This window comes from Cervus elaphus, chromosome 16 (assembly GCF_910594005.1).
Source record: "Cervus elaphus chromosome 16, mCerEla1.1, whole genome shotgun sequence".
Classification (NCBI taxonomy): Eukaryota; Metazoa; Chordata; class Mammalia; order Artiodactyla; family Cervidae; genus Cervus; species Cervus elaphus.
The window spans coordinates 27732578-27758549 of record NC_057830.1 but is presented as its reverse complement, the minus strand read 5'-3'; the positions used below and the strand labels follow the sequence as shown (position 1 = coordinate 27758549).

Genomic DNA, 25972 nt, shown 5'->3' with positions numbered 1-25972 from the left:
ATCTGGTCCCATTACTTCATGGCAAATAGAAGAGGAAATAATGGAAACAGTGATAGATTTTTTCTTGGGCTTTAAATCATTGCAGACAGTGACAGCTGCCATAAATTAAAAGATGCTTGCTTCTTGGAAGAAAAGCTATGACAAACCTAGAGAGCATATTAAAAAGCAGAGACATCACTTTGCCAGCAAAAGTCTGTCAGTTTTTTCAGTAGTCAGGTACAGATGTGAGAGTTGGACCATAAAGAAGGCTTGAGTGCTGAAGAATTGATGCTTTTGAACTGTGGTGCTGGAGAAGACTCTTGAGAGTCCCTTGGATAGCAAGGAGGTCAAACCAGTCAATCTTAAAGGAAAGAAAAGAAGAAAGTGAAGTTGCTCAGTCATGTCTGACTCTTTGCGACCCCATGGACTCTAGTAGACTACCAGGGTCCTCCGTCCATGGAATTTTCCAGGCAAGAGTACTGGAGTGGGTTGCCATTTCCTTCTCCAGGGGATCTTTCCGACCCAGGGATTGAACTCAGGTCTCTCGCATTACAGGCATATGCTTTACCATCTGAGCCACCAGGGAAGCCCTCTAAAGGAAATAACCCTGAATACTCATTGGAAGGATTGATGCTGAAGCTCCAATACATTGGCCACCTGATGGGAAGAGCTGACTCACTGGAAAAGACCCTGATGCTGGGAAAGACTGAGGGCAGGAGGAGAAGGGGGCAACAGAGAATAAGATGGTTGGATGGCATTACTGACTTACTGGACATGAGTTTGAGCAAACTCTGGGAGATAGTGAAGGACAGGGAAGCCTGGCACGTTGCAGTCCACGGAGAATTAGACACAACTTAGCCACTGAACAACAACAATCAGTATTCTTGCCTGGGAAATCCTGTAGATAGTGGAGCCTGGTGGGTTACAGTCCATGGAGTTGCAAAAGAGTTGGACACAACTTAGTGACTAAACAACAACAACAAAAATTCATTTCTTTCTGATGCAGAATTCACTTTTACCCAATTAAAAGTAGAAGCTATTTCATAAGTTTGGAAACTATAAAGCAAAGTTATAAAATTTAAAATTAAATCTCTATCCCATTTAAGCTTTCATTATTTATTTTGTTTTCTTCTTAGGGGCCAATTTCAATGTCTTCAATGTCTTACAATTTCAATGTAAGGTTAGTTTTCAATCACAGACTTGCTAAAAGCTTCAAAAGTGATAATTTTTTTTTTTTTGCCACATCATTCGTTGAATAAATTCATTAAAGATTTCCAACTTTCTAAATAGAAGAAATCAAAACATACAGGACCCATTTAAACAAAAAATCACTGTTGTGAGGACAGCAGAGGTTGACTTACAGACCAGTTCTTAAAGACTTCAAACATTTCTAATGTCTGCTTAATGATGGGCAATAACAATAAAGTATAAACTGCCATGCTTGCTTTTTAAAAAAACTGTTATTCAACATCAGCTTCTCTCACACTGTGTTTGTTTGGGTAGGCAATTTACTCTTGCACTGTATTTATGTAACTGTTCCTCCCTGAAGCATTTACGTATCTTTAAGAAATATGGCATTTTTATATGTACATTTTTATAATATAAATGTAAATATATAAATTTTGTGTCAGCTATGATTCAGCAGTTTTAAGTCTAAAGTCAGTAAAGGGATGTGGGCCACCAATGTTTCCTTACTTAATAAAATAGCACATAACACATTAATTTTAATTTTTATGAGCTATCCCATTTCCACTGATTAAAAACATGATTTCTGTCTATATACACATGAAAATATAATCAGATTTTTGGACACTTTAAAGTATATTTTGTGTATGACCTTTATATGCTTGTTATAAAAGTATTTTAAGTTCAAAGCAGTATTATACTTGCTAATAATTACCAATATTTTAATCTTGCTGTACTTTTCATCAGAATTCCTAGGACACTTCCCACTAAAGAAATAAAGACTCTAGAAAAATAAACGATGACAATTGTTCATTAAATAAAAGCAACTTGGGGGTGGGAAATAGAAGCTGTTTGAGAATATACAACCAAATCATAGTGTACATTTAATTTACAAAATTTCTTATTTTTTCGGTTTAAACAATTCTTAAAATTTCCTTTCAAAAAGCATACTGATTATATTTTAAACACGTATCAAATATTGCAAACATATTTTTTCTCCTTTTACTAGTAACCCCTGTCCCCCTAAACAAAATCCTAGTGAAATAGATACTGGGTGTGTGGTCAAAGCCTGTGAATATAGGCTATACGTAGGTTTGGTCTGTTGTGTTTCCTCTGAGCAAAGAATTAGAAACTTATGGCCTGCAGCCCGTATAACTGCACCTTTGTGGAGCTTGCTATGTGGGAACATATTCTTCATATAATTTTTAAAGACATTTTCTTTGCCAAAAAATGAATCATGTTCATAATAGAAAAGTTGGGAAATATAAAAAAGGACAGGGAAAAAACCCTGTAATCCTACCACCTAGTGATACCTACTGGTGATACTCCGGTGTGTTTACTTCCTGTCTTTCTTTTTAAACAAACAAAAATATAAACGTATGCCTATAAAAATATGATTATGCTGTTTACAGAGTTTGAGTTCCTGCTTTTCTCAATGGATCAAATGTTCTTGGTTGCTTCTCTTTCTCCTTATATGTTCTTTATAAAAATGTATGATTTTAATGGCCAAAAATACCTTCATTGAATGGATATAGCATAAGGTAAAATAAAGAATGGTATTTATAATTTTATAGCTTTTAAAGTTTTACTTTGTGTAAGTAAAATTTAGTTTTATTTTTGTTTGTTTTTACAAAAATTGTTATATAAAATAAAACCTTAAAAGCTGTAAAATTACAGATATCACATTTTTGACAACCGATGTCTTTTAGCATGCTATTCAACCCGTGGTACAAAGCCTATTTATGGTTCCATGAGACTTCCCTGGTGGCTCAGATGGTAAAGCGTCTGCCTACAATGCAGGAGACCCGGGTTCAATCCTTGGGTCGGGAAGATCTCCTGGAGAAGGAAATGGCAACCCACTCCAGTATTCTTGCCAGGAAAATCCCACAGATGGAGGAGCCTGGTGGGCTATAGTCCAAGGGGTCTCAAAGAGTCAGACACGACTGAGTAACTTCACTTCACTTCAACTCCTCAGAGGCTAGGGAGGGTCAACAAGATAGGCATTGCACAAGGATATGACATTCCCATATTTCAGGTCATGTCCCAAGGTCCATTTGAAATTGAGAGACTCTGTAATGTCACACATGGATAACCGAAGGTCTGCTTGTAAAGTCCACATGCTGAACTCCTACAAGCTGTAAAACAGAGTTGATGGGTTTATGATCCAACCTATTCCTATCATGGTGTATAAAATGGATGTTGTTACCTAGAAGAGAATAAGAATAAAAGGTAAAGGTTAACATATAGGGTTATTCATTAGATGTACTGCTTTCTAGAATCAGAGCAGTATTTTAACTTCTAATTAGTCCAAATGAAAAAGTTATTTACCTGGAGTACATAACATTCTCCATATGATGACACAATAAATTTTAATTAAGGTAGTAAAGCATGACAAAAATTATGGTTAAATAAGGTTGGTACTTAATGCTTTATGAGCTCCAAAGGGAAAGACTCTTAAATTATAACCTTCTGTTAGGTTTCATTAAATGTAATTAAATAAAACAGCTTGTCAAACAGACAGGAAGAATATGGAACTAGTGTAGATATCAAACCAGAAAACCATCTGTTTCTTAAATGTGATAACAGAATAAATCACTTCCTTAAAAAATTTACCCCTAATTTCCAAATTTAATAGCCTACATATATTATAACCATAGACTAAAAGAGGCTGAAAAAAAAGAGCATTAAGACAATCATATAATACAATTCTTCTATCTGCTCAAATGAAATAGTAGTGATTTATAGTCTAGGTCCTGTTTACTTTGATTTGTGGAATCAAGACCAGAATTTTAACATAAAATGACATTAGATTACTAAATATTATAAGAGGTATGTTCTCTGCATTGTACCTATACACTGTCTACACTAACCATTGTAGATTTAATATCATAAACTGGCTTTTTATCAAATCAGTTCAGTTCAGTTCAGTTGCTCAGTCATGTCACTCTTTGCGACCCCATGAACTGCATCATGCCAGGCCTCCCTGTCCATCTCCAACTCCAGGAGTTAACTTAAACTCATGTCCATTGAGTCCATGATGCCATCCAACCATCTCATCCTCTGTCGTCCCCTTCTCCTCCCACCTTCAATCTTTCCCAGCATCAGGGTCTTTTCCAATGAGTCAGCTCTTCCCATCAGGTGGCCAAAGTATTGGAGTTTCAGCTTCAACATCAGTCCTTCCAATGAATATTCAGGACTGATCTCCTTTAGGATGGACTGGTTGGATCTCCTTGCAGTCCAAGGGACTCAAGAGTCTTCTCCAAACCACAGTTCAGAAGCATCAATTCTTCAGCACTCAGCTTTCTTTATAGTCCAACTCTCACATCCATACATGACTACTGGAAAAACCATAGCCTTGACTAGATGGACCTTTGTTGGCAAAGTAATGTCTCTGTTCTTTAATATGCTATCTAGGTTGGTCATAACTTTCCTTCCAAGGAGTAAGTGTCTTTTAATTTCATGTCTGCAGTCACAATCTGCAGTGATTTTGGAGCCCAAAAATATAAAGTCCCTCACTGTTTCCACTGTTTCCCCATCTATTTGCCATGAAGTGATGGGACCAGATGCCATGATCTTAGTTTTCTGAATGTTAAGCTTTAAGCCAACTTTTTCACTCTCCTCTTTCACCTTCATCAAGAGGCTCTTTAGTTCTTCTTCACTTTCTGCCATAAGGGCGGTGTCATCTGCATATCTGAGGTCATTGATATTTCTCCCGGCAATCTTGATTCCAGCTTGCCCTTCATCCAGTCCAGCATTTCTTATGATGTACTCTGCATATAAGTTAAATAAGCAGGGTGACAATATACAGCCTTGACATACTCCTTTTCCTATTTGGAACCAGTCTGTTGTTCCATGTCCAGTTCTAACTGTTGTTTCCTGACCGGCATACAGGTTTCTCAAGAGGCAGGTCAGGTGGTCTGCTATTCCCATCTCTTTAAGAATTTTCCACAGTTTATTGTGATCCACACAGTCAAAGACTTTGGCACAGTCAATAAAGCAGAAATAGATGTTTTTCTGGAACTCTCTTGCTTTTTCGATGATCCAGCGGATGTTGGCAATTTGACCTCTGGTTCCTCTGCCTTTCTAAAACCAGCTTGAACATCTGGAAGTTCACAGTTCACATACTGCTGAAGCCTGGTTTGGAGAATTTTGAGCATTACTTTACCAGTGTGTGAGATGAATGCAATTGTGCAGTAGTTTGAGTATTCTTTGGCATTGCCTTTCTTTGGGATTGGAATGAAAACTGACTTTTTCCAGTCCTGTGGCCACTGCTGAGTTTTCCAAATTTGCTGGCATATTGAGTGCAGCACTTTCACAGCATCATCTTTTAGGATTTGAAATAGCTCAACTGGAATTCCATCACATCCACTAGCTTTGTTCGTAGTGATGCTTCCTAAGGCCCACTTGACTTTACATTCCAGGATGTGTGGCTCTAGGTGAGTGATCAAACAATCGTGATTATCTGGGTCATGAAGATCTTTTTCATACAGTTCTTTTGTGTATTCCTGCCACCTCTTCTTAATATCTTCTGCTTCTTTTAGGTCCATACCATTTCTGTCCTTTATTGAGCCCATCTTTGCATGAAATATTCCCTTGGTATCTCTAATTTTCTTGAAGAGATTGCTAGTCTTTCCCATTCTGTTGTTTTCCTCTATTTCTTTGCATTGATCACTGAGGAAGGCTTTCTTCTCTCTCCTTGCTATTCTTTGGCACTCTGCATTCAAATGGGTATGTCTTTCCTTTTCTCCTTTGCTTTTCGCTTCTCTTCTTTTCACGGCTATTTGAAAGGCCTCCTCAGGCAGCCATTTTGCTTTTTTGCATTTCTTTTTCTTGGGGATGGCCTTGATCCCTGTCTCCTGTACAATGTCATGAACCTCCGTCCATAGTTCATCAGGCCCTCTGTCTATCAGATCTAGTCCCTTAAATCTGTTTCTCACTTCCACTGTATAATCATAAGGGATTTGATTTAGGTCATATCTGAATGGTCTAGTGGATGTCCCCACTTTCTTCAGTTTAAGCCTGAATTTGGCAATAAGGACCTCATGATCTGAGCCACAGTCAGCTCCCAGTCTTGTTTTTGCTGACTGTATAGAGCTTCTCCATGTTTGGCTGCAAAGAACATAATCAATCTGATTTTGGTGTTGACCATCTGTTGATGTCCATGTGTAGAGTCTTTTGTGTTGTTGGAAGAGGGTGTTTGCTATGTCCAGTGTGTTCTCTTAGCAAAACTCTATTAGCCTTTGCCTTGCTTCATTTCATACTCCAAGGCCAAATTTACCCGTTACTCCAGGTATCTCTTGACTTCCTACTTTTGCATTCCAGTCCTCTATGATGAAAAGGACATCTTTTTTGGGTGTTAGTTCTAAACGGTCTTGTAGGTCTTCATAGAACCATTTAACTTCAGCTTCTTCAGGCGTTACTGGTCAGGGCATAGACTTGGATTTCTGTGATAGTGAATGGTTTGCCTTGGAAACGAACAGAGATCATTCTGTCATTTTTGAGATTGCATCCTAGTACTGCATTTTGGACTCTTTTGTTGACTATGAATGCTACTCCATTTCTTCTAAAGGATTCCAAAACATAATACTTGGTTAACCATGATAAGATAGTTGTATAAATAAGTAAACCCAGCTATTTCCTTAATGGAGCTATAATTTTTCCAAAGGGTAGTATCAAAATTTTCTCTTTATTAAGTCTGTTCCCATCTTGGCACACAAATGATGCTTTCTATGCGCTCTTCATTCTTCAACAACAGAATGCATGCTCAAATAATGTCGAAACTTAAAGATGAGGGACTCAAAAAATAATGCCTTACAAGTCTGAGGATGGAAATAATTCATTCAGAAGTATGATTCAATGTCATTCTAGGCAAATTTATAGGACTCATTCTCATAAAATAAGGCTTGTTTTCTGGCTAGTCTAACTAGTGTAAATTTGTGAGAGGAAAAGGGAGATTAAATAAAATGAAAGATTTTAGCTAGCTATAATGCTTTGGCAGCAAAAAGTTATAATACTTGGTCAAGATCTTCCTTCTAAAGACTTCCTTTTAGACATCTGGAATTTATTAAAGTAAATGTTAATTTTATAACTTGGAGCAGCTATGCTCACTAATATGGACAGTTTTAAAGACAAAGAAGAACCAAGAAAAATTAGTTTTTGACACAGCGAGTTAGGCTTTTGGGGTGTTCAATACTTGAACATGGTTGAGCTCCAATGCCCAACCATTTAGCAGAGGGAAGCCAAAGGAATTTTAGGTGATCCAGATTGATCAGTGAAGCTACTTATAGATCAATGGAACAGGATAGAAAGCCCAGAAAGAAACCTAAGCACCCATGGTCAATTAATCTATGACAAAGGAGGCAAGAATACACAAAGAAGAAAAGCCAGTCTCTTCAATAAGTGGTGCTGGGAAAACTGGACAACTACATGTAAAAGAAATTAGAACATTCTCCTATACAATTTATAAAAGTAAACTCAAAATGGATTAAAGAAAGACCTAAGACTGCATACTATAAAACTCCTAAAGGAAAACATAGGCAGAACACTTTGACATAAATGACTGCAATATCTTTTGGATCTACCTCCTAAAGTAATGAAAACAAAACAAAAACAAGCAAATGGGGTCTAGTTAAACTTAAATGCTTCTGCACAGCAAAGGAAACCACAAACAAAATGAAAAGAAAACCCACAGAATGGGAGAAAATATGTACAAATGAAGCAACCAAAAGGGATTAATCTCCAAAATATACAAACAGCCCATGCAGCTCAAATCAAAAAACAAACAACCAATCAAAAATGGGCAGAAAATTTAAACAGCCATTTCTCCAAAGATGTCAAACGGATGGCCAAAAAGTACATAAAAAGATGTTTAACACTGTTAATTAGAGAAATGCAATTCAAAACTACAATAAGGTATCTCCTCACACTGGTAAATAAATAAAAAAAAAAAAAAAAAAAAAAGAATGGCCATTATCAAAAAGTCTACCAACAATAAATGTTGGAGAGGGTGTAGAGAAAAGGGAACCTTCCTACAGGGTCAGTGGGAATGTAAACTGGTGCAGCCACTATGGAGAACAGTATGGAGGTTCCTTAAAAAACTAAACATAGGGCTTCCCTGGTGGCTCAGTGGTAAAGAATCTGCCAGCCAATGCAGGAGACATGGGTTCAATCCCTGATCCAGGAAGCTTCCACATGCTGAGCAGCAACTAAGCTCACATGCCACAACTATTGAGCCTCTGCTCTAGAGCCCCAAAGCCATAACTACTGAGCCCACATGCCACAAGTACTGAAGCCCTAGAGCCACTGCTCCGCAGGCAACAAGCGAAGCCCCTGGGATGAGAAGCTCGTGCACCACAACTAGAAAGTAGCTGCCACAACTAGAAAAAAGCCTGCATAGCAACAAAGACCTAGCACAGCCAAAAATAAATAAAAATTAAAAAAAACAAAACAAAACTAAGAACTACCATATGATCCAGCAATCCCACTCCTGGGTATGAATCTGGAGAAAACCATAATTTAAAAAGACACATGCACTCCAACATTCACTGTAGCACTATTTACAATAGCCAGGACATGGAAGCAACCCAATGTCCATCAACAGAGAAATGGATACAGAAGATGTGGCACATATATACAATGGAATATTAGCCATAAAAAAGAATGAAATAATGACATCTGCAGCCACATGGATGAACCTAGGGATTATTATACTAAGTGAACTAAGTCAAAGAAAAATAAATATCATATGACATCACATGTGGAATCTAAAAAAAATGATACAGATGAACTTATTTACAAAACAGAAACAGATTTCAACTTATGGTTGCCAAAGGGGAGAGATGGGGGGAGGAATAAATTAAGAGTCTGAAATTAACATATATATACTACTGTATATATAATAGATAATCAACAAGGACCTACTATATTGAACAGGGAACTCTACTCAATATTTTGTAATAATCTACATGGGAAAAGAAGCTGAAAAACAATAGATATATGTATATCTATATCTGTATATCTGATCACTTTGCTGTAACTCTGAAACTAACACATTATAAATTATATTCCATCACTTCTCGGCCTTTTGGCTAAGATCGAGTATAAATTATATTCCAATATAAAATTAAATTAAATAAAAAAATAAAGCCATTTAAAAGATATGGCTTAGAGTAATCATTATTGAATAAGTTGTTCCTATTGTTGCTTTCTCTTTTTTTGGACATGCTGCTGGACATGCAGGACCTTAGTTCCCTGACAGGGATTGAACCCATTCCCCTTACAGTGGAAGTGCAGAGTCCAAACTACTGGACTCCCAGGGAATTGCCCCTGACTTGCTTTCTGACACAGAGCAAAGTCTGCTAGTTTTGCTAGATATAAATAACTAGGTTGATTCCTCTACTGACACACAAAAAAAGTACTTGATGGTTTTCTCCCATTTGAAAATGTTCAGTTTAGTTGCTCAGTTGTTTCCGACTCTTTGTGTCCCCATGGACTGCAGCATGCCAGGCTTCCCTGTGCATCATCAACTCCCAGAGCTTGCTCAAACTCATGTTCATCAAGTCAGTGATGCCGTCCACTGATCTCATCTTCTGTCGTCCCCTTCTCCTCCTGCCCTCAATCTTTCCCAGCATCAGGGTCTTTTCAAATGAGTCAGCTCTTTGCATCAGGTGGCCAAAGTATTGGAGCTTCAGCATCAGTTCTTCCAATGAATATTCAGGACTGATTTCCTTTAGGATTGACAGGTTTGAACTCCTTGCTGTCCAAGGGACTCTCAAGAGTATTCTCCAACATCACAGTTCAAAAGCATCAATTCTTCGGCGCTCAGCTTTCCTTATAGTCTAACTATCACATCTCACATGAGTACTGGAAAAACCATAGCTCTTACTAGACGGACCTTTGTTGGCAAAGTAATGTCTCTGCTCTTTAATACGTTGCCTAGGTTGGTCATAGGTTTTCTTCTAAGGAGGAAGCATATTTTTATTTCATGGCTGCAGTCACCATCTGCAGTAATTTTGGATTCCAAGAAAATAAAGTCTGTTTCCCCATGAAGTGAAGGGACCAGATGCCATGATCTTAGTTTTTTGAATGTTGAGTTTTAAGCCGGCTTTTTCACTCTCCTCTTTCACTTTCATCAAAGGCTCTTTGTTCCTCTTCACTTTCCTCTTCACTACCACAACAGTGGTATCATCTGTGTATCTGAGGTCATTGATATTTCTCCTGGCTATCTTGATTCCAGCTTGTGCTTCATCCAGCCTGGCATTTCGCAAGATGTACTCTGCATATAAGTTAAATAAGCAGGGTGACAATATACAGACTTTACGGATTCCTTTCCTGATTTGCAAACAGTCTGTTTTTCCATGTCTGGTTGTAACTGTTGCTTCTTGACCTGCATACAGATTTCTCAGGAGGCAGGTAAGATGGTCTGGTATTCCCATCTCTTTCAGAATTTTCCAGTTTGTTGTGATCCACACAGTCAAAGGCTTTGGCATAGTCAATAAAGCAGAAATAGATGTTTTTCTGGAATTCTCTTGCTTTTTCTATTATCCAATGGATGTTGGCACTTTAATCTCTGGTTCCTCTCCCTTTTCTAAATCCAGCTTGAATATCTGGAAGTTCATGGTTCACTTACTGCTGAAGCCTGGCTTGGATAATTGTGAGCATTACTTTTCTAGCATGTGAGATGAGTGCAATGGTGCAGTAGCTTGAACATTCTTTGGCATTGCCCTTCTTTGGGATTGGAATTAAAACTGACTTTTTCCAGTCCTGTGGCCACTGCTGAGTTTTCCAAATTTGCTGGCATATTGAGTGCAGCACTTTCACAGCATCATCTTTTTATTTGAAATAGCTCAAGTGGAATTCCATCACCTCCACTAGCTTTGTTCATAGTGCTGCTTCCTAAGGTCCACTTGACTTTGCATTCCAGGATATCTAGCTCTAGGTAAGTGATCACACCATTGTGGTTAGCTGGGTCATGAAGATCTTTTTTGTATAGTTCTTCTGTGTATTCTTGCCACCTCTTCTTAATATCTTCTGCTTCTGTTAGGTCCATACCATTTCTGTCCTTTATTGAGCCCATCTTTGCATGATATATTCTTTTGGTATCTCTAATTTTCTTGAAGAGATCTCTAGTCTTTCCCATTCATTCTATTGTTTTCCTCTATTTTTTTGCACTGATCACTGAGGAAGGCTTTCTTCTCTCTCCTTGCTATTCTTTGGAACTCTGCATTCAAATGGGTATATCTTTCCTTTTCTCCTTTGCCTTTTGCTTCTCTTCTTTTCTCAGTTATTTGTAAGGCCTCCTCAGACAACCATTTTGCCTTTTTGCATTTCTTTTTCTTGGGTGTGGTCTTGATCACTGACTTTCATACAATGTCACGAACCTCTGTCCATAGTTCTTTAGGCTCTCTGTCTATCAGATCTAACCCCTTGAATCTATTTCTCACTTCCACTGTATAACTGTAAGGGATTTTATTTCGGTCATACCTGAATGGTCTAGTGGTTTTCCCTACTTACTTCAATTTAAGTCTGAATTTGGCAATAAGGAGTTTATGATCTGAGCCACGGTCAGCTCCCAGTCTTGTTTTCGCTGACTGTATAGAGCTTCTCCATCTTTGGCTGCAAAGAATATAATCAATCTGGTTTTGGTACTGACCATCTGGTGATGTCCATGTGTAGAGTCTTCTTTTGTGTTGTTGGAAGAGGGTGTTTGCTATGACCAGTGCATCCTCTTGGCAAAACTCTGTTAGTCTTTGCCCTGCTTCATTTTGTACTCCAAGGCCAAATTTACCTGTTATTCCAGGTATCTCTTGACTCCCTACTTTTGCATTCCAGTCCTGTATGATGAAAAGGACATATTTTTTTGGTGTTAGTTCTAGAAGATCTTGTAGATCTTCATAGAACTGTTCAACTTCAGCTTCTTCAGCATTACTGGTTGGATTTGGACATGCTGCTGGACATGCAGGACCTTAGTTCCCTGACAGGGATTGAACCCATTCCCCTTGCAGTGGAAGTGCATATGTCCAGCATAGACTTGGATTACTGTGATATTGAATGGTTTGCTTTGGAAATGAACAGAGATTATTCTGTCATTTTTGAGATTGCACCCAAGTACTGCATTTCGGACTCTTGTTGACAATGATGGCTACTCCATTTCTTCTAAGGGATTCTTGCCCACAGTAGTAGATATAATGGTCATCTGAATTAAATTTGCCCATTCCAATCCATTTTAGTTCACCGAAAATATAGATGTTCACTCTTGCCATCTCCTGCTTGACCACTTCTAATTTACCTTGATTCATGGACCTAACATTCCAGGTTCCTAAGCAATATTGCTCTTTACAGCATCGGACTTTATTTTCATCACCAATCACATCCACAACTGGGCATTTTCACTTTGACTCTGTCTCTTCATTCTTTCCGGAGTTATTTCTCCACTCTTCTCCAGCACCGTATTGGGCACCTACCGACCTAGGGAATTTATCTTTCAGTGTCATATCTTTTTGCCTTTTCATACTGTCATGGGGTTCTCAAGGCAAGAATACTGAAGTGGTTTGCCATTTCGTTCTCCAGTGGACCACGTTTTGTCAGAACTCTCCGCCATGACCCGTCCACCTTGGGTGGCTTTACGTAGCATGGCTTATAGTTTCATTGAGTTAGACAAGGCTGTGATCCGTGTGATCAGTTTGATGAGTTTTCTGTGATTGTGGTTTTCATTCTGTCTGCCCTATGAAGGACAAGGATAAGATGCTTATGTAATCTTCTTGATGGGAGGGACTGACTGTGAGGGAAACTGGGCCTTGTTCTGAGGGGCGGGGCCATGCTCAGTAAATCTTTAATCCAGTTTTCTGTTGATGGCCAGGGCTGTGTTCCCTTGTGTTGTTTGACCTGAGACCAAACCATGGTGGAGGTAATGAAGATAAAGGCGACCTCCTTCAAAAGGTCCTGTGGATGCACTAGTGCCCCCGACCCGGCAGCAGGCCACCACCGACTCATTTCTCTGTCAGAGACTTCTGGACACTCACAGGCAAGTCTGGGTCAGTCTCTTGTGGGGTCACTGCTCTTTTCTCCTGGGTCCTGGTGTGCACAAGGTCTTGTTTGTGCCCTCCAAGAGTCTGTTTCTCCAGTCCTGTGTAACTTCTGTAATCAAATCCCACTGGCGTCCAAAGTCAAATTCTCTGGGGGTTCTCAGTCCTTTTGCCAGATCCCCAGGTTAGGAAATCTGTTGTGGGTCCCAGAACTTTCTTAACAGTGCAAGAATTTCTTTGGTATAATTGTTCTGCATTTTGTGGGTCATCTGCTCACCTCCACTTAAATTTTTAAAGAGTATTATAGCCACATACAAATCACCAAACCACCACTGATTTTCCCTATCCCAAATACCTGGAATCACTCAGGCACAGAATGATGGCCACAGTACATCCAGTAAACAGACATCAAAAATATACAGGAGTGTTTGAAAACAAACAATGTCCCCTATGAAAGCACAGTATCCTGACTGCTACCATGTCCAACTGCCCACTTTTACATGGTGGCTATTTTATAAAGAAAGTGGATGGCCTCTTGACTTCCAGAAAGCATAAAAAGCACACTGCTGAAGCTGAGCTTTGATGCTTACCTGGACCTAAAATGAGTGTTCCACCTTGCTGAGCTGGATCTCCTTGAAAATCAAAAGGAGGGCCAGTCACTGCTCTCCACAGGCTCCGAATGCTTCCCGAGAGTATATTTGATTTTACATGGGGGCTCTGTCCTGAAATATTAGGAATTGTCTTTAGATGTTATCACTTTATATTTGACTTGATATTAAGGTAATGTTAGTATTTTTAGAAAACAGTCTCTCTCTTATGTGTTATCGTACTTTTGACTTGCCTTATGTTCTTCCTTCGAAGAACAGTTTCTCAGTCTTTCACTACCGATGTTTTAGACCAGATAAGTCTTTGTCCTGAGTAACGTAGAGTGATTACCATCATCCGTGCTCTCTGAACTTACTACATGCCATAGCAACCACCATTTACCAAACTGTGACAAATAAAAATGTCTCCAGAAAGTGCCATATTAAATATCCCCTGGGGGAAGGGGTCAAAATTGTCTCCAGTTGAGAACTACTGCTTTAAAAGAAGTGATGACGGACCCAGATCATTTTCTGCCACTGAAAAATGTCAGCTATAGAATTCTCAAACTGGCAGCGCTTTCCTTTTTAATCCCCCATTTATATTTGGTTTAGTCTCTTACCTAGTAATAGATACCTACATTCCTCTTCAGAAGACATTGTGGCACAGACTACTGCTATATGCTGGTCGAAACTTGTTTACTCTTTCTGGGACCACAACTAAACATTTACCAGTCTTTCTGGGGTTTGGTATGGCTATATGACTACAATCAAACCAATGAGTAAAATAATGTGTGCCACTTCCATGACATCTCCCAAAAACTTTTCCAGAGGTGATTATCCATGTTTCTGCTATTAGGTTGGTGCAAATATAGCTGCAGTTTTTGCATTGCTGGAAATTTGCCATTTGATATTGGAATACATTCTTAATAAATGATATGTTATACACCATTTTAATACACATTGCTCATTTTATATTTTTTGCTAATGACTTATTACCTGCTATTTATTTCATATTTATTTTGGACTATGGAAATGATGTTAGACAGCCAAATCCGAGCAATTTTCTCATTTGAGCTTAAAATGAATTGTAAAGCAGTAGAAAAACAACTCAAGAATGCACTTGGCCCAGGAACTGTTGATGAATGTACAGTGCAGTGGTGGTTTAAGAAGTTTTGCAAAGGAGACAAGAGCCTTGAAGATGAAGAACATAGTGACCAGCCATCGGAAGCTGACAAAACCAACTGAGATCATCAAAGCTGATCCTCTTAAACTACATGAGAAGTGGCCAAAAAACTCAATATAGGCCATTCTACAGTCATTGGGCATTTGAAGCAAATTGGAAAGGTGATGAGTTTAATGAGTGGGTGCCTCATGAGCTGACCGGAAATTTTTAAAAATGTTATTTTGAAGTGTTGTCTTCTCTTATTCTATGCAACAACAATGAAGCATTTCTCAATTGGATTGTGATGTGCAATGAAAAGTGGATTTTATATGACAACTGGTGATGACCAGCTCAGTAGCTGGACCGAGAAGAGGCTCCAAAGCATTTCCCAAAGCCAAATTTGCACCACAAAAAGGTCATGGTCACTGTTTGGTGGTGTCTGATTCACTAAAGCTTTCTGAATCCTGGCAAAACCATTACATCTGAGAAGTATGCTCAGCAAATTGATGAGATGCACCAAAAACTGAAACGCCTACACCTGGCATTGGTCAATAGAAAGTGCCCAGCTCTTCTCCATAATGCCCGCATGTAGCACAACCAATAACTTCAGAAGTTGAACAAATTGGGCTATGTAGTTTTGCCTCATTTGCCATATTCACTTGACCTCTCACCAACTGACTACCACTTCTTCAAACATCTCGATAACTTTTTGCTGGGGAAAATGCTTCCACAACCAGCAGGAAGCAGAAAATGCTTTCTAAGAGTTCGTTGAATCCCGAAGAATGGATTTTTACACTACAGGAATAAACCAACTTATTTCTTGTTGGCAAAAATGTGTTGATTGTAATGATTCCTACTTTGACTAATAAAGATGTGTTTGAGTCTAGTTATGATTTAAAATTCATGGTCTAAGACATCAATTACTTTTGCACCAACCTAAATACATCCTTTGAAGTTTGGATTGACAGTGGCAGAGCCACATGATGGAAGTGGCCTGAGTCTTTCCTCCTGTGTCCCTCAATAGCTGCTTGGAGAAGCACCCAATAGAAAATCCTTCCTTCTTGAAATGTGAATGAAAAGGAACTAACCTCATACTTTATGCTACTGAGACTTTGAGGTTTAGCTGTAACAGTAACTATAGCTACCTCTCCATCTTTGCTTGTCAGTTTTTCTATTTCCTTTTTTACAGTTACGGATACTTTCACTACCTTTGAGTAAAGAAACTACCTGTCTTATAACTTATCTTTTTCATACCCCTGCCTTTTATTTAAAAAAAATTTTGAAAAAAAAAAATTTTTTTTTGACTCCACCAATTCTAAGGCCAGAGAATGACGGAGCAGTGAGACATTGCAGCCCAGGTCTTCCTGCCTGCCGCGGTCTGCCTCTCCAGGTGCATGTCAACCAGTGTACACCAGTTACCAGTCCCATTTATCTTCTCCTGTGGGAGTCACAGCACAGAGTAACCCCTCAGCCCTGTGGTCCAGCTTCAACTAGTGCTTTTGGCTTTTTATTTTAATGATTATGCTGCCTTTGACCTGCCTGATTTCTTATTATTTCCAGATACCTATTGTTTTCTTCATCTCTCCAACTTTTCTATTTCTTTTGTGCTTATAAGAGGATGGGCATTCATTTTACCAAGAAACAAATACATTCTCATTAGCTTAGAGACATGGGTAAAGGACTAAAGTTTATGTTTTTTTAGGATTTTATACCTAAATGTTCATAAATCCAAACTATCCCCTTATGTCCAAAGAAGGGTCATTTAATATTTCTGAAATTTTAAAAATTCAATAGAAGAAGATTCCACAACCTAGAATTTTACAATCTTGGCTATAAAGCACAATCTAATTTTGCCAGTATGAATTTATTTATGTGTAAAACTACTGCTTTTTAAAAAAATTTTTTCCCCTTTACTTTGATTCTTGGACTCGAGACCAGAATTTGAATTTGAAATATTAGATTAAGTATTATATGAAGCATGTTTCCTGCATGCACTTATCTGCTGTCTATAGCAATCACTATAGATTTAATACCATAAACTGGCTTATTATAAAGTAAGGCAAAATGAATGGTAAACCCATTACTTCCTTGAATTTAGTGGCTTTATTTTCTTATTGTTTGTCTTTATAACCTGTCCCATTAATTTTAAATTATTATATTTTATTTTCAGTGTTGTTTTCAAGTAGAATTATTCTGAGACTGATTCTAAGACTTGTGCTTTTTCAGGTGGGAACTTTAAAAAATCATTTCATGAGAACCTAATGTTTTCTGTTTGGAAAAAGAGTTGTTTGACATAGATCAAAGGAGTTTAAATGATTTGAATATACTTTCTTTATAATTATAAGCATGTATTTTGCTTTAAATTCATCTGTTTTCTTTGCAATTCTCTATCTTTATTGAGGCAATGAATGGTGAGGTGTTACTAAAGTAAAACTCACAGTTTATATCAAAAGCAGCTAAATGATAAACAGACCTTACACATGCTGAGGCTCTGATATAGCACAGGAAAATAGTCTACCAAAGATTAAGGTTCACAATCTGTACTGTGGCAATTACCTATACTAAAAAGGGAGGAGGTAAAAAAGAACAAATTCTCTATCTATGCTACCTCATCAGTAGTCTTAACAAAGTTTAGGTCACTTTCTTTAAAAACACTAGTAAAGGAACAGAAGAACTGTACAAAAAAGATCTTCATGACCCAGATAATCACGATGATTTGACCACTCACCTAGAGCCAGACATCCTGGAATGTGAAGTCAAGTGGGCCTTAGGAAGCACCACTATGAACAAAGCTAGTAGAGGTGACAGAATTCCAGTTGAGCTATTTCAATCCTGAAAGATGATGCTGTGAAAGTGCTGCACTCAATATGCCAGCAAATTTGGAAAATTCAGCAGTGGCCACAGGACTGGAAAAGGTCAGTTTTCATTCCAATCCCAAAGAAAGGCAATGCCAAAGAATGCTCAACTACTGCACAATTGCACTCATCTCACATGCTAACAAAGTGATGTTTAAAATTCTCCAAGCCAGGCTTCAGCAATACATGAACCGTGAATTTCCAGATGTTCAAGCTGGATTTGGAAAAAGCAGAGGAACCAGAGATCAAATTGCCAACATCCGCTGGATCATTGAAAAAGCAAGAGAGTTCCAGAAAAACATCTATTTCTGCTTTATTGACTATGCCAAAGCCTTTGACTCTGTGGATCACAACAAACTGTGGAAAATTCTGAAAGAGATGAGAATACCAAACCACCTGACCTGCCTCTTGAGAAACCTGTATGCAGGTAAGGAAGCAACAGTTAGAACTGGACATGTAACAACAGACTGGTTCCAAATAGGAAAAGGAGTACGTCAAAGCTGTATATAGTCACCCTGCTTATCTACCTTATATGCAGAGATCATCATGAGAAATGATGGAGTGGATGAAGCACAAGCTGGAATCAAGATTGCCAGGAGAAATATCAATAATCTCAGATATGCAGATGACACCACCCTTATGGCAGAAAGTGAAGAAGAACTAAAGAGCCTCTTGATAAAAGTGAAAGAGGAGAGTGAAATAGTTGGCTTAAAGCTCAACATTCAGAAAACTAAGATCATGGCATCTGGTCCCATCACTTCATGGCAAATAGATGGGGAAACAGTGGAAACAGTGTCAGAATTTACTTTTGGGGGCTCCAAAATCACTGCAGATGGTGATTGCAGCCATGAAATTAAAAGACACTCCTTGGAAGAAAAGTTATGGCCAACCTAGACAGCATGTTGAAAAGCAGAGACATTACTTTGTCAATAAATGTCCATCTAGTCAAGGCTATGGTTTTTCCAGTGGTCATGTATGGATATGAGAGTTGGACTATAAAGAAAGCTGAGCGCCAAAGAATTGATGCTTTTGAACTGTGGTGTTGGAGAAGACTCTTGAGAGTCCCTTGGACTGCAAGGAGATCCAACCAGTTCATCCTAAAGGAGATCAGTCCTGGGTGTTCATTGGAAGGACTGATGTTGAAGCTGAAACTCCAACCCTTTGGCCACCTGATGGGAAGAGCTGACTCATTTGAAAAGACCCTGATTCTGGGAAAGATTGAGGGCAGGAGGAAAAGGGGATGACAGAGGATAAGATGGCTGGATGGCATCACTGACTCGATGGACATGGGTTTGGGTGGACTCCAGGAGTTGGTGATGGACAGGGAGGCCTGGCGTGCTGCGGTTCATGGGGTCGCAAAGAGTCGGACACGACTTAGTGACTGAACTGAACTGAAAGGAATTGATCATGTCAACTCTGCTTTATAAGTAGCAGCTCTGTGATCTGTCCGTCTATGTCTCTACTTCAGGCCCTGTCATTTCTTTCTAGCCTATTACTAAAAACTTGCCAAGAATACCAATTACAATTGATACCTCCTATTTGGCACGTTCCAATTGCTCCTATAGCTGGCAACAAGACTTCTCCACTCAAACACTTTTATGACTCCCCCACTGCCTTGAGAACAAATCCAAACTCCTTGGCTTGTTCCCAGACTCAGTCCCTTGGCTCACACAATTCCCAACTGGCTCCTAGACTCCCGCCAGACACAGAGAACTGCAGTTCTCCAAGAGTCACAATTTTTCATACCGATGTGCTACTTTCTGTCAGCTGCAGCGTTCCCAGCCTCACTTCACCCAGCTAACTCCTTAAAGAGTGAGCTTAGACAACACCATCTCTAAGAAGCCCTCCCAGATTCTTCTCTCCCTGTGCATTTCTGGTGTTACAGGCATTTCTGCATTATAGATATCACCAGTACATGCTCTTGTCTTTTACAAGCTCTAAGCGGTAATGTAATTAACTCTTTGCTTCTTTCTCCCAGGGAAGATTATGAGCATTGGGAGGGCAGTGGCTGTGTCATTTTTTTTTTTTTTTGTGGCTGTGTCTTTTGTCACAGTTGTCCCGGGAATAGCCAACACAGTGGGTGTCATTCTCAACATTTGTTGAGAATAAGTGATCTGGGTTCTACTTGAGTTCTCTTGTTTGGTATTTCAGAAGCCAAGTTCCTTTTATCTAAAACACATATAAATAGTTCACCTAAAGCTTATTACACTTTTAATTATAAAGAATTGTGCAAGGGCAGGGAATGTGGACCACATAGAGATGAATACAACATCAAACCTTTCAACTAACTATACTACTAATCACCTTAAGTTCAATCACAGAGTATATAATAAAGTATAAGGTGCTATTAAAAAACAATGAGGGAAGAAATTGCTTCTGCTGGTAGAACTATTTAGAGCCCCTTTGAGTTGGGCTTTAGATGAAAACTAAGATTTAATCAGTTAAAGAACATAAGAGTGTTCAAAGCCATGGTGTTAAGGTATGAAAATATATTAACTTAAGCAATATTATTTTTAACTACAAAAGTAAAATATACTCATTGTTAAAAAAAAAAAATTACAAAAGCCACTTTTCTCACTCCTATGTCTTGGGGTAAACATTGCAGTGTCTTTTAAAACAATTTTCATCACACACACGTATATAATAGTATAGATACTTATGTTTATGAAAATGGTTTTTATTTTCACAAAAATGAAATCATACTGAAACACTGCTTTGCAACTTGCATTTTTTCATTCATTTAGAACTTCATCAACAGCCTTCCACATCATTACATCCAAGAAATGAATCTTTTAGAGTATCGTGAATCTGGACCACTTACTAGAATCATAAAGAGCAGGCTGATTTATGAATTTACCATTTGTTCCCCTATGCATATATATGCTTATGTGAAATGTGAAATACACTATTAGCATTTCCTACTTGAGACATGTCTTACCTGAGGAGGCAATTTCTTCACCTCTTTTCATTCCCAATCTTTTATAAATTTCTCTCTCAGGATCAACATAGATTTCATGAGAATACCCAGTTAGTTTACAGAAAGGCTGAAAAAAAAAGTATTGTTGGAATTTTTATCAAGACAAATGAGAGAAAAATAGTGATAATCTGACTAAATTTTAGCAAATTTAGACCCAGTTTCGATCCCTGGGTCAGGAAGATCCTCTGAAGAAGGGAACGGCTACCCATTCCAGTATTCTTTCCTGGAGAATTCCATGGACAGGGGAGCGTGGCAAGCTACAGTCCATGGGGTTGCAAAGAGTTGGACACGACTGAGTGACTAACACATCAGTGATTCAAGTAATTATATAATTTTATGTCTAAAACAGATTTAACCTGTTAGGGTCCCAATTGGCTATATATTTACCTCAATATGATGGTAGGATGACTGTCCAATCACTATGAGAGTGACATTTGCTTCCTTTAGGAGAGAAAAAGGACATGTACATATTATTAGAAATTATGTTTCCCCTAATTATAACTTCCCCTAATCCAACTCTTTTCTTCCATTTTAATGCCACCTATAGGCTTCCAGAAGAATGGTATAAACAGCCAAATTGTGTGAGTCAAAGCAATTATGTTAAAATATTCAATTAATTCAGATGATTCTTTTGCTAAGTAAGAATTTAGAAATAATAGTAATTCTTTACACTTTCCCCAAAGGCATACATTAAACTAGAATAAAAACTATTAAAGTAGGGTTATTTAATCAGACAACTTTATTCTTTCACATCTCAATTGACAAGGTCTGCTGAAAACAGATCTTAATTTTACAGAAGCTACCAATGCTTTCACTAAAAAGCTAACCTGGGGACAAACCTCTATATGCTTGAAGAAATACACCTGTACGTGGTTGTCACAAGAATGTGGAATTGTAATTCTATTAAGGATACAAATTTTTCACCTTTAAGTTATACTAGTAACTTTCTGTAATGAACAACTATTTGGAGTGTCTGTATTACAAAACTAAAGAAAAGAAAATATTTCTAGCATTTCTGTTTTTGGTAATTATCAATCAACATTTGAGAATAGGCAGGTTATTAGGTAACATCAAAATTATTATTATGGTTAGTACTTTTATAATCAGGCAGTAATGAATAGGACAGAAATACACTTCCAATGAGTCTCTTCCCTTTTTGGATGTGTTGGGGTGATGTGTGGGATGGTGATAAGCTGGGTTTGTGAGTGTCTGCGCTGGAGAGGCGGCGCATTCCGCACCTCATGCCATCACACTCCTTAGAAATGGCAGGTGAGTTTTACCAGGCCGCCCGGAAGCGCGGCTCGCTGCTGCTCACTCTCGGGAAACTTACTTGTAAGAAACTCTTGGGGATTTTGGCCAGATCTTCTACGTATTCCTTGCAGATGTAACACAGGAAATGCTGAAATCCCAACACAGGCAAAAAGGACAAGTTAGCAACTAACACTCTCGGAGTCAGAAATAACCAAGTACTTAACTATGCGTGACGTTAACCAAATGCAACACCCAAGACGGTTAGAGATGTCAAGGGTGCCCAAATGTGCACTGAAATTGGGCCCCACCCAGTCTCTGTTAGGCCTCTTGGCTCGCTGAGAAAATGGCCTTGGCTTGGCGGGCTGCTTTTCCTTTCCCGTTCAAGGAAGCGAGAGCGGAGTCCGCCTTCCACCACCTTTAGCGGACGACCACTAGAGGAAGAGCCAGGCCCGGCGGGCTCCGTTCTCCGGTCCTGGACCATTCCTGAGGCCCGATGTAACTCCCCCCAGAGGAGGCCGTGGAAAAACAACCTCCGTCCCTGCCTGCAGGTGAGGTCCCCGCGCCCGTGCTCACCCGCACGAAGACCACGATAGCCCGGCGCTCTCGGAAGAGCTCACCAAACGGCACAGGCCTCCCGGAGGCGTCCAGCACGGGCAGCTCGGCCACGGCGGCGGCCAGGGGCTGCCAGCTCTCGGGGCCGCTTGGGACTGGGGCTGGGGCGGCGTGCCCGCTGACCTGCCGCGTGACCGGCGCCTCGGAGCGGGCTGCCATCGCGCCCTACGTCCGAGGACCCTGGGAGAGCGACCAAGCGGGATGGAGGAGGGGTGGGTTGGATCGCCGCCCGGCGGAGCGCAAGGGGCGGGGCTCACCGCGGGGCGGAGCTGCCCGGGGCCCAGGCTCGGGGCGGAGCTCCGGGGCCTAAGGTGCACCCGGCCGGTCTTGTACGCGGCTCCGGTGGTTCCGAAGCTGCAGAAGGGTACAGAACCACTCTGGAGTTTTCTGACTCAGCCGCTCATGGTACGAAGAGAGGCAGAGACGCAGAGAGAGACAGGGAGGAGGGGTAGGGGGAAGGCGGGGGAGCGGAAAGAGAGAGAGACTAGAGATAAGAGAGACAGGGTCGGGGGGAGAGAGAAAGACAGAGACAGAGAGACGGCGGGGAGGGGGGATCGGGAGGCAAGAGAGAGAAGAGAGAAAAGAGGAGAGCGAGATACCAGAGGCGAGAAAGGAGTTAAATATGAAGAAAGCCCCCGCCCTCCGTAGCCATCTGGGCTGAAGTTAGCTCTTACCTTTTCAAGAGAATCAGCTGTCTACCAAGCACATCCATATTTATGATCTGCTAGATTTAGTCTGGTTTAAATCCACTCCCTCCTCAGTTCTCGTGCTTTTTTTTTTTTTTAAGCTATCATTAACATACACTGTAATGTACAAATCTTAAGTGTGGATTTAAATTTTTTTTTTAGTTAAAATTTAAACATTTGTCAAAACTTTATCATGGAAATTTAAAAACATGCCCAGAAAGTTGAATTTTACAGTGAACACTTATATATCCACCACCTAGATTCTACTGTTAGTTAACATTTTACTCTATCAGAATCAGTGCATCTGTCCAGAGTTAGGTGAGTTTTGCCTAATTATTCACCCATCTTATCCACTTATTGTTGCATGCTCAGTCCCTCTTTTGCAGTCCCCTGGATGGTAACTCCCCAGGCTCTTCTGTCCATGGAATTTTTCAGGCAAGAATATTGGCATGGGTAGCTGTTCCCTCCTCCACAGGATCTTCCTGACCCAGGAGCCAACCCAAGTCTCCTGTGTCTCCTGCTGCATTGCGGGCAGATTCTTTACCACTGAGCCACAACTCCGTAAAAGTATGGACCATTGCTGTCACTTGAGAAAATTCCCTCAATTATATTTTTTAAGAGCTGGTATAATAAACCTATTTATAAATGTGCTAGGTTGTTTCAGGAGTCCGTTTTCTTTCTTCAAACTTTTGTTGTGCTAAAGCTATTTACTAGGTCCTTAAGTGAGATGACTCTGTGTGAGTATGTATGTATGTAAATGATGGATTGAGAAGGATGAGAAAAATGGATTTAAATGACTTTGCATCAGTTTTGTAGAAGTCCTATAGTAGGACTACCTACCAGGTAGTCTTTTGAGCATGTTTCTATCCCACCTTACTTTCTCCTGGGGCAGGCTGTAGACAAGCATGCATATGGGAATTTAGGAATTTCTGCAGCCTCTTTGAGACTCAGCTGGTCCTGGACTTGGAGGTTGGTCTTGTACTGGGGTTTCTCATAGATGGTGACAACGTGTCCAAGCCTTCCAGGGCAGAACAAGACAACATTCAGGTTCTTTGTCTTTAAAAGTTCACCCACCTTTGTTTCTGGATTTGTGGTTTAGAAAATATGATCCTGTAAAGTCCTTTGGACTGCAAGGAGATCAAACCAGTCAATCTTGAAGGAAATCAACCCTGAATAATCATTGGCAGGACTGATGCTGAAGCTCCAATACTTTGGCCACCTGATGCAAAGATCCAACTCATTGGAAAAGACCCTGATGCTGGGAAAAATTGAAGGTAGAAGAAATAGAGGGTGCCAGAGGATGAGATGGTTGGACGGCATCACTGATTCAATGGACATGAATTTGGGCAAACTCTGGGAGGTACTGAGGGACAGGGAAGCCGGGTGTGCTGCAGTCTATGGGGTCACAAAGAGTCAGACACAACTTGGCGACTAAGCAACAACAAAATGTATGGTATTTGTTTAGTGGAAGACCTTCAGGATCACCCTTATCTAGCACAGAGTATTCACTCTGCCACAAAGTACGGAGAGACTGATCCCAAATCCTCTGGCTTTCGGTTGTGTAAAGACATACATTAATGAACACACATTTAAGTGCTCCTAGTTTGAGAAACTCTGCTGTGGGTTTGGACAGTTCTAATCATAGACCTATTTCTAAGTCATGATCTGCCAGTGCTGGGGTACCACAGATGCACTCTCAGGGGCACTGCAGCATATTTTAAATACTTGAGGGAAATAGAGGTTATCTGTTTGACATCCTTCTTATGAGTGGAGGTAGGTCATGATTTCCATTAGACTGCATTTCTTTTCACTATATTTTGAATAATGTCATATCTTTGCCAAGCTGGGTTTCTAACAATTGTGATAAAAAGCTAGAACCTCACAAAAATCACTGTGTTTAGGGAATGAGGCTGGAGATGTCCAATCTGATTCCAAGATTGGAGAAGTTGTGCAATGTCCAACAGGTAGGCATGCCCTGGGTGAAATAAAGATGTTACTTTTTCTTTTATAGTGCGTGTGTGTTAGTTATATCCGACTCTTTGTGACCCTGTGGACTGTACCCCGCCACGCTCTTCTGTCCATGGGTTTTTCCAGGCAAGGATACTGGAGTGGGCTGCTGTTGGTCCTTTAATGGACTGGAACCTGGTGGTCCAGAGTCGAGGATGAGGAAGTGAAAGAAGGAAAGAGGCTAATATTCCCTGGGTTACGCAGCTGGCTTCCGCACTCCAGAAACAGCCCGAAATAGATAGAGAGAGATAGAGAGAGAAAAAAAGAAAGAAAGACAGACACGGGGACCAAAATTCTGATGGAGCAAAGGTGTTTTTAACATGGCATGGACATATACACTGTAGTTATTCTCAGCAAAGATAAAGATTAAAATTCCAGACTTACAAAACACAAGGTGATCCCTATTAAAGAGAGAAGAGGGTTCTTATCACCATAATGAGAAACTAACAGAGGAAATGCCTGGATTCCTCAGCCCCGGAAAGGCGTGCCTCTCCTCTTAATTCCTGAATATTCAGGAATTAATAAGGGCCAAAGGTTTCCTGACAGATCCTTAACAGCACACGGGAAGCCTCTTGTTAAATGCTTCCTGACAGGTTGCCCTTTCCTCCTCCAGGGGATCTTCCAGACCAGGGATCGAATCCACGTCTTCTG

The 25972-nt window shown here is 39.8% G+C and overlaps 1 protein-coding gene across 3 annotated transcripts; it reads right to left on the bottom strand.

Annotated features, from left to right (window-relative positions):
- Positions 1-300: 300 nt before the first annotated feature.
- PRXL2C (peroxiredoxin like 2C) lies at positions 301-22877 on the bottom strand. Of its 3 annotated transcripts, none has more exons than XM_043927450.1 (6): positions 22590-22877; positions 22096-22164; positions 21153-21206; positions 20727-20832; positions 13778-13909; positions 301-340 (listed from the first exon to the last, which is right to left on the bottom strand). In XM_043927450.1, exons 1-6 carry the CDS (start codon positions 22785-22787, stop codon positions 336-338), a joined length of 564 nt encoding a protein of 187 aa, XP_043783385.1. In that variant the 5' UTR covers positions 22788-22877; the 3' UTR covers positions 301-335. The 3 variants fall into 3 exon arrangements, with proteins under 3 accessions (XP_043783385.1, XP_043783384.1, XP_043783387.1); XM_043927449.1 differs by lacking the exon at positions 301-340 and adding an exon at positions 1080-3370 and having other exon boundaries at positions 22590-22874; XM_043927452.1 differs by lacking the exons at positions 301-340; positions 13778-13909 and adding an exon at positions 1080-3370.
- Positions 22878-25972: the final 3095 nt, after the last annotated feature.

Coding starts and splice junctions, on each gene's coding strand:
- PRXL2C (XM_043927449.1), bottom strand. CDS start 22,787: ATGGCAGCCCGCTCCGAGGCGCCGGTCACGCGGCAGGTCAGCGGGCAC. Junction 20,833..21,152: donor CATCCTACCATCATATTGAG/GTAAATATATAG, acceptor TTTTTTTTTCAG/CCTTTCTGTAAACTAACTGG. Junction 3,371..13,777: donor AACACTCATTTTAGGTCCAG/GTAAGCATCAAA, acceptor ATTCTCTTCTAG/GTAACAACATCCATTTTATA.